The sequence below is a fragment of the Stegostoma tigrinum genome, chromosome 4, assembly GCF_030684315.1.
Source record: "Stegostoma tigrinum isolate sSteTig4 chromosome 4, sSteTig4.hap1, whole genome shotgun sequence".
NCBI lineage: Eukaryota > Metazoa > Chordata > Chondrichthyes > Orectolobiformes > Stegostomatidae > Stegostoma > Stegostoma tigrinum.
The window spans coordinates 119,359,617-119,374,487 of record NC_081357.1 but is presented as its reverse complement, the minus strand read 5'-3'; the positions used below and the strand labels follow the sequence as shown (position 1 = coordinate 119,374,487).

General features: G+C 39.0%; 1 protein-coding gene across 1 annotated transcript in view; it reads left to right on the top strand.

Annotated features, from left to right (window-relative positions):
• nbas (NBAS subunit of NRZ tethering complex) overlaps positions 1 to 14,871 on the top strand; it is a 238,312-nt gene that overhangs the window by 78,518 nt on the left and 144,923 nt on the right. The window contains exons 24-27 of the mRNA XM_048530416.2: positions 3,389 to 3,574; positions 5,393 to 5,566; positions 6,283 to 6,416; positions 11,813 to 11,875. Coding sequence (XP_048386373.1) covers positions 3,389 to 3,574; positions 5,393 to 5,566; positions 6,283 to 6,416; positions 11,813 to 11,875 — 557 coding nt within the window. The remainder of the gene's footprint in view (positions 1 to 3,388; positions 3,575 to 5,392; positions 5,567 to 6,282; positions 6,417 to 11,812; positions 11,876 to 14,871) is intronic.

Below are 14,871 nucleotides of genomic sequence, written 5' to 3'. Positions count from 1 at the left end.
ACAATTCTATATTTAAAAAAATCACTGCTACAGTACATTTTTGAATAATATTGATACGTTGTGGCTCACCGCCACCTTCCAGAGGGCAATTAATATTCACCCAGTTGGTGATGCCCCATATTCCCTGAATAAAACAAATACTGTTTTAGCAGAATTGATTAGGAAGGAGACTTATAGAGCTTATTCCAAACATTTCTTGATTCTAAGATCGAGAATGTTAGAGAAACTCAGCAGGTCTAATAGCATTTGTGAAGAGAGAAAAGTGTTAAAATTTTGAGTTTTACTTGCCACATCAATAAACCATCATCTTCTCATTATCGTCGTGGACCTGCTGTAATGTTTTAGTGAAGCACAATGTAAGCTCAAGGGACAACACCTCATTTTCTCCTTTGGCATTTTAAAGCCATGAGGTCTCAATGTTTGATTGACTAACTTCAAGACTTGATAGTATTATGTCTGGATGTGAGTTTGCTCGCTGAGCTGGAAGGTTAGTTTTCAGACGTTTCGTCACCATTCTAGGTAACATCATCAGTGAGCCTCCGACGAAGCGCTGGTGTTATGTCCCGCTTTCTATTTATCTGCTTAGGGGTTAAGAAAGCGGGACATGACACCAGCGCTTCGTCGGAGGCTCACTGATGATGTTACCTAGAATGGTGACGAAACGTCTGAAAACTAACCTTTCAGCTCAGCGAGCAAACTCACATCCAGAACCTCAACCTGAGCTACAAATCTTCTCAAAACTCGCTAGTATTATGTCTGTTATTCTTTTCTGTTATATCCTGTTCCCCTCCCTTTCTCCCCCCCCCCCCCCCCCCCCCCCCCGGCAGCCATGTCTTTTTGCCTCTTTACTCTTATTATAGAGGACCCATTCCCCTTTGCATCTTAAATTATAACCATTTTAAATCTCTTTTCTCTTTCTCCACTACTAATTACCACTGTCTTTTACATTGGGTCTCTACCTCTGTCAAAAGTGGGGGGAAAAGAAACATTTTTCAGCACCCTTCAGTTCTAAAGAAGAGCCATACAGAATTTGAAACATTAGCTCTGCCCCTCTCTCTACGCATGCTGCCAGACCTCCTGCTTTTGCCTAACTAACTGTGTTTGTAACAGATTTCCAACATCCACAGTATTTTGCCTTTTTTTAAAAAAAATTTCTTGATACTTGCAGCTTCCTGCAAAAGGATGATGTCTACTGACAAAGCAAGTATCCATAAACTTATTCAAAGTGTATTTCATGTACTTATTAACAAATATAGCCTTCTGTTGTTTTCAGTTTTTGGGGAAATTAGGCTATAAGCAGTTTTTATTTTTGTTTACTCAAGGGATCTGGCTAACATTAGTTGGGCTAGCACTTGCTGTCTTTTCTTGGTTTTGAGGAGATGATGTTGAACTGCTGTAATTCATGTGGATGTAGGTAGATCCACATTACTGTTAAGGAGGAAGTTCCAGGATTTTGATACAGTGACATTGAAGGAATGACAATATATTTCTAAGTCAGGGTGGTGAGTGGATTGGAGGGGAACATGCAGATGATTGTCTTCCCATATATCTGCTATCTTTGTCCTCCTAGATAGTCATGTATTTGAATGGAGTCTTGGTGAAATTTCAGCAGTGCATCTCGTAAGTAGTACTCACTGCTGGTGCTGAGCATCAGTGGTGGAGAGAGTCAATGTTTATGGATGCAGTGCTAATCAAGTGGGCTGCTTTGTGCTGGATGGTGTCAAGCTTCTCACATTTTGGAGCTGCATCCATCCACAAGTGGCAAGTATTCTGTCACACTCCTGACATGGTCCTTGCAGGCTTTGGGGAATGAGGAGTGAGTTACTCACTGCATTCGTAGCCTCTGATCCAGTTTTGTGGCCACAGCTTGTATCCAATTAGTAAAGTTCAATTTCTGATCGGTAGTAACTCTATGATGTTGATGTAGGGGAATACAGTGATGGTTATGCTGTTGTATTTCAAGGCATAATGTATGGATTCTCTTTTGTTAGAGATTGTCATTGCTTGGAACATGTATGGTGTGAATGTCTGCCAAAACCTGGTTATTGCCTAGGTTTTCGTGCATTTAGACGTGGGCTGCTTCAGTGTCTGAGCAGTCATGAGTCCTACTGAACATTGTGTAATCACCATCGAACATCCCCAGTTCTGATCTTATGATGGAGGGGACTGATTGATGAAGCACCTGAAAATAATAGGCCCTAGAACCTAGCTGTACTAGGTTGCACATCTGGTTTTGAGTCAATACATCTCATTTAAAAGTTTTGTTGAATATCTCCTTGTGATTTTTTTTTGTTTTGTTAGTAGCATCTTTTTTTTGAGACAGCATGAAAGCAGCTGATCCAAATCAAGCACAAGCTGCTGTATTATACCGCATTTTCTTTTATTCCTTAGACAACCCATGATTTGTGAGTTTTTTTTTCCTGTTTTGCTGTTTGACCATCTGCCTTTTTTACTGCAGGTGTTAGATAAAACAAAAGTAAGGAGTACACTTGGCCACTTAACACCCTATATAATAAACTGTTGTGGCCATAGGCAGGGAATGAATGAAACTGAAATTATGCTCTCCTGCAAAATTAGTCTACTCTTGACAAGAAAGACATTTCTGTTGGAGTTATTATTTGTTGTTTGGTGCAGTGTTTAAACTATAATAGATGATACTGGGCTTTGAAAGTTCTTTGTCACTTTGTTTTTCTGCATACGTTCATATTTTTGAACTTTAAGTGATGAAACTGCATCAGTAACATCAGCTATTATCAATAAATAATTTGTGCAATAATGTTCAATGAATGAAATAAATTTATATTTGAATGTGACATCACATCATGTACAAATGGATAAGGCTAAATGTAGTCTTCATTTTGGGCACTCAAACAAAAACTACGAACTACGGTATGTAACAAAAAGAGCTGCCATTTGACAGTACAAGTACGGTTCAGTGGAAGCTGCTTAGTTTGGATTGAGAAGTCAAATTTTTCACCGTCTTACAGACGAATTAACTTTGGAAGTTTTTTTAGGTTCTGTGACATTTGCTGCCCCCCCACCATTGAGAGTGAAATCAAAATGCAATTTTACTTCAAGTCATGCAAGGCCTCTTTTTTGTTTTGTTGAAGCTCTTGGTGATATGAGTTTAAGTAGTCTATATCATATAATGTCCCATAATTCATAAAATGGTACTCTTACTGAGGTTGAGAAATAGAAGAATTGTCATTTGAGCTTTAGACAATGCTATAGAACTGATGTTAAACTGGAATGTGATACTGCATTTAAGCCAGTAGATAAGACAGGTATAAATTCAAAAGTCTGAGGTCTGAAAATCAAGTAGTTCTCATCAATAAACTATGCCAAAAGTTGTGAACAATTTTAATGTTGCTTTATAACCTGCCTTTAGGTGGATTGTGCCTTATCTTTAGTACGTCTTGGCAAGGAGAGGAACATTCCTGGGTTAGAGGTTCTGTGCGATGATCTGATCACTCTGGAAACTCTCGTGTATGAAGCAGGAGCTGATCCAACTCTTTCTCTAAAGGAACTGCAACAAATGAAAGACATTGATAAACTGAGGCAATTAATGATCAATGTAAGCTGTGTAAATTTTGGTTCAAAGCATCTTCTGTTTTTGTTATTAATATTGTAATTTGGCAAGCTCTTTTGTCACTGGCATGTTTTTCAAAATGAATACCGGTAAGTATTTTACTGACGATTGTTTAAAACAAATTCTTCTGATTACTGTGTTGTTCTCTCTGCATGAAGCTTGGATGGCTAGCTTTATCCCAAACATCTGACAACATCACTTCGAGCCACTGCAAGGAAAAAAGGAAAGCTTTTAATAATCATGTTGAGGATGCTGCTGCTGCTGGCTGGAAAACTGGTGTCTGTTCTACCACTGGCTATTTTCGAGAAGCCTGACAGGATTAAGTTCCAAATAGCCATTTGCTTTCCTGACTTCAACCTTCCCAGCTCCTCTGAGAGCTACACTGCCCCCTCACCCCTGCTGTTAACCCTGCCCCTATAAATCCTTAACGTTGTCGTCAGGTCCGAAGCTGGCAGCATCACTGGAAGCAGTGACCGCTGCTGGTACTGTAGGTAACCCAGTGGAGGATCAGTGTTTGTGCCTCAGGGAATAGGAGAAGTAGGGCAGGTTCGGCAGAGCTGGTTGTGAAGGTCCCGCCAATACATTGTAGAGATGTTAGTATTTAGAGCAAGTAGTGAAGGTCCGCAGCCATGATGATTTGTGCCTTGCAGTGTTCCAATTGGCCGTGGTGTGTCCATGTCAAAGCCACTCTCCCAACGCCCCTGTCTCTCACCAGACCAAAGGCATATTAGCAGACTACAGTTGACAGATTGGCTGGGTATTGAGGCTTCTTGCTGGTTAAATATCAGTGATGTGGAGTGAGGTTTTCAACTGGCCTCTTTAGGGCCTCACTTAACTCTGGCTGGGAAAGTCTCCTTGGGCTGTTTCACCTTGGATCAAATCAGACGGAAATCGGAAACTGTGTAATGTCTACCAGCCTTCCCCGTTTGGGAACCTACCTGTTAAATTCTGCCAAAGTTTGCAAAAGGAGCTGGCTGTGAATTGTTACCTGATTTATCATTAAATGCACAGGGAATATTGTGAGAATTTTTGGGTCCCATATCTGAGGAAGAATATGCTGCTGTTGAGAGGGGTCTGGAGGAAGTTTATGAGACTGATCTTGGGATGAAGGGCTTGCATTATGAGGAGCGGTTGAGGATTCTGTGTCTCTATTTGATGCAGTAGAAAGATATGTGTATCGAGAGTAGAAAGGTATACCGAGAGGCCTGTATAGAACAGACATGGGGAAAATGTTTCCACTTAGAGAGATGAAACCATAGCTGCAGAGTGAAGGGATGACCTTCAGAACTGAGATGAAAAATATCTTGAGGCGGAGGGTGGTAAATCTGTGGACCTCATTGCCACAGTGGATAGAGAAGGCAAAGTCATTGAACGTCTTTAAGACAGAGATAGATATATAGGTTCTTGATTAGTAATAAGATCAAGGGTTAAGGGGAGAAGGCACGGGATGTGGTTGAGAAATGGTCAGCCATGATCAAATGGCACAGCATCTCAGTAGGCCTAATGACCTAATTCTGCTTCAACATCATTTGGTCTTATGTGGAATTTAAACTTTATCTAGTTATGAACAAAATCCAGTGCCTAACTGTTCAATGCAGCTGAACAGGTTATTGCTAGGTTTTTTTTATATTTTCAGCAGCTATTTTGATCATGTTTATTATTTAAATAATTAATTTAAAGTCTGCATTGTGATAAACTTCTAAAGTTTTTAAATTATGATAAACTTTTTTCTTGAGTAAAACGTACCTGCCTGCAAGTTACTACGATGTAATTGATGTCTTTTTTTTGTTTATATTCTTGTAGTCCTCTGAGGAAATGTATATAAAGAATGTCTACCAGTGGGTGGTTCCTTTCCTGCATCGCTGCGAGAGTAAAAATATGGGACATGCAGATGAGTTGCTAAGACAGTACCTAGTAACAGAAGCAAAAGAGGATTTGAAGTACCCTTTGAAAATATTTCAACAGTCTAAACCTGATGTACGTTTGTTGCACTGTCAGTTTTCATGGTTTTAACATAATGAAGCAGAATTTACTTTTTTGTTTTAATTTTCCCTGTGCAGTCCATTATACCATATGTAGTTCTCTGGCCAAGGGCACAGTTAAGCAGACAACTCCCAGGCCTGTGCTTCACCCAAGTAATAGCTTGCGCATAATTGATGCCTTTATCCCTTTCGGAAAATTACTTGGTATTTGCTCTTCTTTGATAATTCTGAAATTGGGAATGTGGAAAGGAACCCTTGATCTGCTATTCTGCAGCACATCCAATTTATATTAACAAATACTATGTAGTTTCGTTTCTGGTGGAATTCCACTTTGCAATTAATAAGTCACTTAAATCAAAAAGTGAAATGATCGTAGTCAATTTTCACTGTTCACTCACTCACTGGGTTATTCGAATATGCTGAGGCAATATGACAGAGTTTCACCATAAGCATTATGTTCAGGTTATAGGTTAGCAGTGTTCTTAATTTCATGCCAATGTGTATGTAGTTTCATGTTTGGTTACCTAAGGAAACCATTAGATTTTATGCACTTGATGTTTTAACTCAATATTCTAACTAGCTGAACATTTCTTTTGTGCAGTATTTTGAATTTTATAACAAAACTAAACAACAAAATTACAGCAGAAATTGGTTGTGTTCTCAAAAAGCACCAGAAAGCTGGTTCATTCCATTCCTTTTTTGTTCAATTAGTGTCAGCAGAAAATTATTCCCGACCATCACCAGTTAATGGCAGTAGCCCTAGAATGTCTCTACAACTGTGAACGGGATGATCAGTTGGCTCTTTGTTATGATATTCTTGAATGTTTACCACAGAGGGGTTTTGGGTAAGTATGGTCCAAATCATGACGATTTATGGGTTGATTGTTTTGTTGTAAAACGATAATTATTCTAAAAAACGATTGACTTATTTCAAGCAAATTTTTGCTATTGCACTCTCTTATACTTCATTTGTCCAAAAAGGTATCGTTTTTTTAAATTGAAAGATGAAAAATATCTTGCCATGAGACAGGTGGGGAATTGAGGAATTGATTTTTTTTATTATTTATTAAGGGGATTTAGGCTTTGCTGTTTGGGCCAGCATTTACTGCCCACTCCTAATTGCCCTTGAGAATGTGATGGTGAGTTGTCTCTTTGAACTGCTGCACTCCATTTAGTAGACCCACAGTGCTGCTGGGGAGAGGGTTCCACAATCTTGAGCGAGTGATGGTAATGGAGCGGCAATATAACTCCAAGTCAGATGCTGAGTGGTTTTGGAGGGGACCTTGCAGGTGGTCACACGTGTTTTCTGCCTTTGACCTTTTAGATGGTAGTCTTCTTGGAGTTGGAAAATACTGTCAAAGGAACCCAATTGAATTTCTGCAGTACACTTTGTAGATGGTACTCACTGTTGCCGCAGTGCATTGGTGGTGGATAGAATAATTTTGTGGAGATCCGGCACCAGTCAAGCCAGTTACTTTGTAGTGGGTGATGATATCAAGTTTATTTTGAGGCAACTAGCAGAGAAGGGGCAACTAATTAGCAAACTAAGAAGCTAAAAAGTAGGAGGATACATTCATGACATAGATGAAGAATGATGGTATGAGGATTGTGTGGAACACAAATACTGGAATGGTCTGTTATATTGAATATCTTAATTCTCTGCTGTAAATTCTGCATAATGTTACATTACTTAGCACCTGTTTTCATTTTAAGTTAAATGAAGTGCGTTTATAAAAGCCAATGATCCAGTGTTCCTTGAAAACTTCTGAAATGATGGTGTAAATATGGCATGGTTCTCGTGCAAAAAATTGTCAAAATTCAGGCAGAAATAACCTGTACTAATTCCAAACGACTAGCAAATTTCCTCTAATTTTGTGCCAACAATTTGTGGCATCTTCATCAAAGCAACACGGTATTGCTTCACCACCCACGAGTTTCTCGCGCTGCCTTAGACAGTAAAAGTGGGATATAGATGAGGTTCCTGTAATTAATTCAGTTCTGAACAGTCTTTAGACATATCTGGAACAGAATCCAAAGCATGGATTGTGATCACTTATGTTGCAGTTGTTTTTTAATTTTTCCAATTCTTTTTACTTATTTATTTCATATTCTATCAAAATTAATTGTATTCAAAATTGAAACCTTCCATAATTGTAATTTTAATCAGATATGCCTAATATCCATAAGTGATATTTGATGCCTTTTACTGATTTTAATTCAGACAAAGGTCTTTCAAGAAGGGACATGGTCCATCACTGTTTCCCTCCTGAATTGATTATGCTGATTTCTATCTGTTTTTTATCCATTTTCCATGTGCGTGTACTAATAAACATCTCAAAATATTTCAACATAACCCAGTGACAACAAGATCAATGTAAATTTTGGCATATCTTGCCAGTTAGACAGTTCCAGGGAATTCTGGAACGCTTATAAGTAATACACACTATGAAGTAGGGTAATCAAGCAATAAATTTGGTAAATAATTGATATCAAAACTATAAAATTGTCCCACAAACACTAGAAATAAAAGCGTAAACAATCAGTGGTTATGCTTTGGCTTAATTAAGTTTGCAACAAAAACAGAAGTTGCTGGAAAAGCTCAGAGACAGTAAAAACTGCCAGTGCTGGAGTCAGAGATAACATAGTGTGGAGCTGGAGGAACACTGCAGGCTAGGCAGCATGAGAAGAGCAGGAGAATTAGGGTCCCTGTGTCTGAGGAAACGTTCTGACCCGAAACATCAACTTTCCTACTCCTCTGCTGCCTGGCCTGCTGTGCTCCTCCAGCTCCATACTGTTATTTCTGGGAAAGCTCAGCAGGTCTGGCAGCATCTATGAAGAAAAATCAAAGTTAATGTTTTCGGTTTGGTAACCCTCCCTCAGAATTGAGGGTAGCTAGGAAAATGTCAGTTTATGTGCAGAAGGTAGGATGTGAGAAGGAGGTAAGGAGTAATTGATAGGCGGGGATGGAGCGCAGAAAGAGAGAGAGAGAGAAGAACAGTTAAAGGACTGATAACAATCTGGCTAAGAGGGTGAATAGCTGTTAATGGAGACTGTTAGTGGCTAACAGTTGGTAGTGTGTAATGACAGGCCATGTGATAAAGCCTGGTGCATGGGGAAAGGGGCTAGGAAATGGGAGAGTTCAGGCCCTAAAATTATTGAACTCGGTATTGAGCCTGGAGGGCTTTAGGGTTCCCAAGTGGAAAATAAGGTGTTCTTTCAGCTTGCGTTGAGCTTTGCGGAATACTGCAACAAGCCAGATACAGAGGTGCTGGCCAGGGAACAGGGTGGCGTGTTAAAGTGGCAAATACCTGGAGGCTCAGGGTCTTCTTCGCAAGCAGGACGTAGATGTTCTACAAAGTGGTCATCCAGTCTATGCTTTGTTTCCCCAGTGTAGAGGAGACCACATTGTGAACAGCAAATCGACTAGATTGTGGGAAATGCAGATGAAGTGTTGCTTCACCTGGAACGTATGTTTGGGCCCTTGGATACTGGGTTGGGAGGAGGTTAAATGGGCAGGTGTTGCACCTTTGGTGCTTGCAGGAATGCTGTTGAGCTGTTGGGGAGTGGGGGTGTTGGAAGTGAAGGAAGAATGGACCTTGGTGTCCCGGATGAAATGGTCCCTGTGGAAAGTGGACCAGGGAGGGAGGGGAATATGTGTCTAGTGGTGGCATCTCACTGGAGGTGGCTGAAATGTCATCTGATGATCTTCTAGATGTGGATGCTGGTGGGATGGCGGGTGAGGATGAGAGGACCCCTGTTGCTGTTGTGGGAGGGAAGAGAAGGGGTGAGGATAAAAGTGCAGGAAATGGGTTGGACCCGGTTGAGGGCCCTGTCAGTAACGGAGTTGGGGAATCTTCGGTTAAGGAAGAAGATGGACAGTTTGGAGATGCCCTTGTCAAAGTTGGCCCTCGAAGCAAACTAATTAAGTTTGCTTCCAAAGTAGATTGATGTTCCTATTGAAAATGTTGCCACACAAAAAGTGAGGCCAGTCAGAGCCCGACTTGTTTACCTCCTCAAGTGAGTGTTCAATTTTGTCTGGACTCAAGACTATAAAACAAAAAGTGGATGATGTGTGTTTGTTTGATCAATCTCATTGTCAATTTCTTCCTTTGCTCATTTTTGACTTTCTCCTTTGTGATGAGTATTACCAATACTTCTAACAGATTCAAAAGTGGCCTTGGTGAAAATTTTGTTCCAAATTTTGCATGAGCCATTATTGTCAATACTTCATGATGAAATAGATGCAATACCTATCTATTTTGCTGTTGCTGCTTGTAGCTATTCTTGCTGCAGGTCTCTTGTCATTACCATACTTGTTTATCATCAGCTACTCTTGTTAATACGCTATTGTTCACCTGCATCCTTTTATTTTGCATCCTCCTCAAAGTTATTCATGACTGTCTTTGAGCACGGTTTAGTTAATGAATCTTGTTGTCAAGACAATAGCAATAATGTTAGCTGATGACAATGCTGATTGAAGGAAGTAGATTACTTGTTCAAATACCAATTTATTCCTACATTTGTTTCCTGTCTGTCAATCGGTTTTCTGTCTATTTTAATACATTACCCCAGTTCCATGACTTCAATTTTACATGCTAATCTCTTGAGGGGGACTTTGTCAAAGCCTTCTGAAAGTTCAAGTAAACCGCATCCACTGACTCCCCTTCATCAACTCTGAGTTACATCCCCCAAGAATTCCAGTCGATTTCCCTTTCATAAACCTGTGCCCAATAAATCATAAAACTACCCAGTCCTTTCACTATTTTCCAAATGTTCACCTATTAAATTTTTAACAATGGACTCTGTTATTTTCCCCTCCACGGCCATCAGGTTAACTTGTCTGTAATACTTTGTTTTATCTCTGCCTCCTTTTTTTAAATAGAGGGGTGACATTACCTATCCTCCAATCTGAAGGAACTGTCCCAGACTTGGAATCTTGTACGTTGACCACCAATGCATTCACTGTTTGTAGGGCCATTTCCTTATGTACTCTGAGATATAGATTGTCCAGGGGATTGAACAGTCTTCAATTTCATCAATTTCCCCAATGCCATTTCCTTACTACTACTACTAATTTCCTTTAGTTTCTCCCTCGTGCTACCCTGTTTTCCCAGTATTTCTAATATGTATTTGTGTCCTCCTTTGTGAACATAGAACCAAAGTATATATTAATGGGTCAACCATTTCTTTGTTAGCAATTATAAACACTCATTTTCTTTGTCTTCACCAGTCTCTTTCTCTTCATATGCATTTTGATTGTATACCTGTTGATTTGATTTTGTTAGCATCTTGTGAGCTCCAAATTTAGATTTCAAAAACCTGTCACCCTTACAAGCATAATGTTACATGAAACTGCTTCTTTTCTTCCTGTGGTTCTTTTATCTCTGAAGAAATTGACAATTCGTTCTTTTCTTTAACCAGCCACCCATGATTCAGATGATTAATGTAATTAACTGCAGATGACTACAAATTATATTAACATAATATTCTAATGCCTATAGAACCATAGAATTTTACAATAAAGGAGGAGGCCGTTTGGCCTATCCTGTATGTACTGGCTCCAGCAAGAGCTTCCCAGATAGTTTGATTCTCCAGACCTATTTTAGTAGCCTTCGAAATTCATCACTTTCAAATATATATCTGGCACTCATTTAAAACCTTCTATGGAATCTACCTCCACCAGGCAGTGTGTTCCAAATCCTCTCTGTTTTCTTAGTAAAGAATATGGGCTCGAACTTTCAGGGAAACCATATCCAAGTAAAGATTTTACAGTCAGTTAATAGGATGTACGTTTAATTCATGAATGCCTTGAAACATCTTCAGTCTTTTTAATTTGGTTTATCGGTAAAGGTAGATCGGGTTTAAGGATCTAAAAATACCTACCACAGAGGATACCATTAGGTTGGAATCTTGAGTTGTGTGGAAGATGATATTGTAAAGATAAATAGATCCTATAGTCAGTCCGTTCTCCCAGCTTCGCCATCACTCCAGTTCTGAAGAAGAGTCACTAGACCTAAACACTACCTCGCTTTCTCTTCATAAATGCTGCCAAACCCACTGAGTTTCGTCAGCAATTTCTGTTTTTGTTTGTTTCCTATCGATTAGGTAATTGTTTTACAATTTTATATTAAATAGAGCTCAAAGTAAAAGTGGTGTCATTTTACCTGTTAAGCCAAAAGTTGCTAGCATATTAAATAAAGGTATAAAAACATTTTTTTTTCCTGTTGTGCTTTTATCACAGTCCAGAAACAAAAATGTCTAAAACTCTACATGATCAGGTTGACCTTTTGGAACAACATCTGAGGTAAGACATCTTCCTTTCTGATTTGTATGTGTCCATTTAAAGAAATGCCCAAAGCTAAAAACTTGCAAAGAAATATATTGTCAGTAATTGAGTGCAGCATAATATGAATAACACGCGTTGAAATACTGTGGTATTGTGACATGACAGTTTCTTTCTGAGTCTGCTTGCTTCATGCTGCAATCTTGTTTTCAGTGACGGAGTCACAAAGGCACCCAGGGCCCTTCACATTTATCCACATTATATTCTGTCCATTATGTTCTTATCCACTCACTTAATATGTCTAAATTCCTTTGAAGTTTTCTTTCATTGTTATCACTACTTACATTTTTACCTAGTTTTATATCTTCAGCAAACTTGGAAATATTACAGTTGGTCCCCATGTCTAAATTGTTCTGAAGAAGGATCACTGGACTTGAAACATTAATTCAGCTTTCTATTCATAGATGCTGCCAAACCTGCTGAGTTTTTCCAGCAATTTCCGATTTTGTTCCAAATTGTTGACCTGGATTGTGAATAGCTGAGGCCCTTGTGGATCCTTTCAGAATCTCACCAGTCATAACCTATCAATTTGACAATGATCCATTTAATTCTCCTTGCTCTGTCCATTAACCAATTTTCAATTATTGTCAATGTAATACCCGCAATCCCATATGCTTTAATGTTACTGACTCATTTATGTATAAAAATCCAACTACACCTATCCTTCTATCGGCTCTACCAATTGTACCCTCAAAACACTTCCAAGAGGTTTATCAAACATGCCTTTCCTTGCATAAATCCATGCCCAATCCCACCGCAATTGTCTCAGCATCCAGTTATCTTGTCTGTTACAATAGATTCTTGATTTTTGCCTACTACATAGCTGGTTAACATGCTTGTAGTTTCTTTTTTCTCTCTCTCCCTGCTTTCTGAAATGGCAGTATAAGATTTGCTACCTTCCAATCCACTGGCAGTATTCCAGAGTTTATTGACCACCAATGCATCTACTATCTCCACAGCCAGCCATTGAACTTAGAGGTGTAGGCCATTGGATTCAGAGGATCTATCAACTTGCAGTCTCATTAATTTCTGCAGGATGTTTTTTAAACTTGCGGTAATTTCTTTCAGTTTCCCATTCTCACCAGATCTTTGATTCTCTGGCATTTTTAGAAAGCATTTTTATATTCCCTTTATGTTGACAGACGCCAAGTTTAGCTGCTTTGCCGTTTTCTTACCCCATTTATAAATTCTGCTTGTGGTGGGCCCACGTTGCTGTTGCTAATTGTTTCCTTTCTATATACTTGTGCAATCTGTTTTTTATGCTTGTTACCTGGCTTACTTGGACATTGTTTTCTTTTTCTTCTTTGGTACCTTTTGGTGAATTATAAATGCTGCCAGTCCTTAGAATTACTACTTATTTTTTGCAGCCTTGAAAGCTGCCTCCTTTGCGCAAGTGCAGTTTTTTTTTTCTTGCTAGTTGTACCACTTTTCCTCCTAGGTTTTTGTTCCTCAAAGGAATATAAATTTGTTATAAGTCATGTATTCATTCCTTAAGTGCCAGCATTTGTCTGTCTCCCATCATGCCTGGTTAATGCGTTTTCTAAATCTACCATAGCAAATTTGCCTCACTTATCTGTGTAGTTTTCTTTGTTTAGATTCAAAGCTTTAATATTTGATTTAGCCACAACATTTTCATATGCAGATAAAATTCTGTCATACTATGGCCACTGCTCCCTCCAAAATTTCTTTAAAATGAGACTATTAATTCACTCTCACTGCAAAATACTCAATCTGACATAGTTTCTTCTCAAGTTGGTCCCTCAAAATATTGTTCGGGAATACCACCTCAGGTATGTTCCAAGATTAGTACAAGTGTACTTGTACTAGCTCTACTCCACAGTAGTAGTACTAATTAGGTTTATCCAATCTATATGTTGACATGCAGCAGAAATACCATATTATCCTTGCATCTTTTGTTTCCTGATTTCTATTGTGCCCTATACTTTTGCTACTGTTCGTGGCCTGTAAAAACATCTCCGACAAAGACTTGTTGCCTCTTACTGTTTCCGAGATCCATCCAAGCTGATTCTACATCTTGATCTTCCGATCGAAGATTCTTTCTCACTGATGCACTGAGCTTTTCATTCATTCATGAACCACTCATCACTTGCCTTTTCAAATTTCTTAAATGTTCTATGCCTTGGTCACCCTGAAGCCACGCCTCGTAAAATGGCATTATATCATAACTGTTTCTTTCATTTGTCCTGTCAATTAATCTATCTTGTTGAGAACATAGTGTGCATTCAGAAAGAATGCCTTTTGCTCTGTCTCGACTATTTTCACAACCTCTAGGCTTGTCTGCTGGTACAGACTTAGGTTTGTACACTCAATTCCTTTCTGTTGCACTTGGATTATTACTTTCCTTATTTCTGCCATGCTATCTTGCCTTGTCCTCTCTCTGTAATTTATCATATTTTTCCCTATGAAATCACTTGCCTTGACAATTTTATGTAAAGTCCTTCCTCTGAGCAAGCTAGAATCCTTGCACAGCATAGGCAAAAACTATCCCAATAGTACAGCTTCCACTTTCCCCAGTGCTGGTATCACTGACCCTGAATTAAAACTCATTTCTCTCGCATCAATCTTTGAACTATACATTTAGGTTCCTAATTTTATTTACCCTACTTCAATTAGCTTGTGGTTTAGGAAGTAGTCTAGTGATTATTACCTTTTTGAAGTTATGCTTTTTAATTCAGCCCCTCGCTGCTCATAATCTCTACACAGAACGTCCTTGCCCATTTTGTTGGTATTTAGATCGAGCACAAAAACTGTGCCCTCACCTTCAGCTACAAATTTCTATCCAGCCCAGTGCAAGATGTTCTTAGTTAAGAAGTCAGGTTTTGTAACAATTAAATTGTCTAATTCAAATTGTGGAGCTGGAGGTCTTAAGAATAACTAATTGCTAGTTCTACTTGTTTACAAGATCCATTTGATCCATGTTGCCATGGAGATAAGTT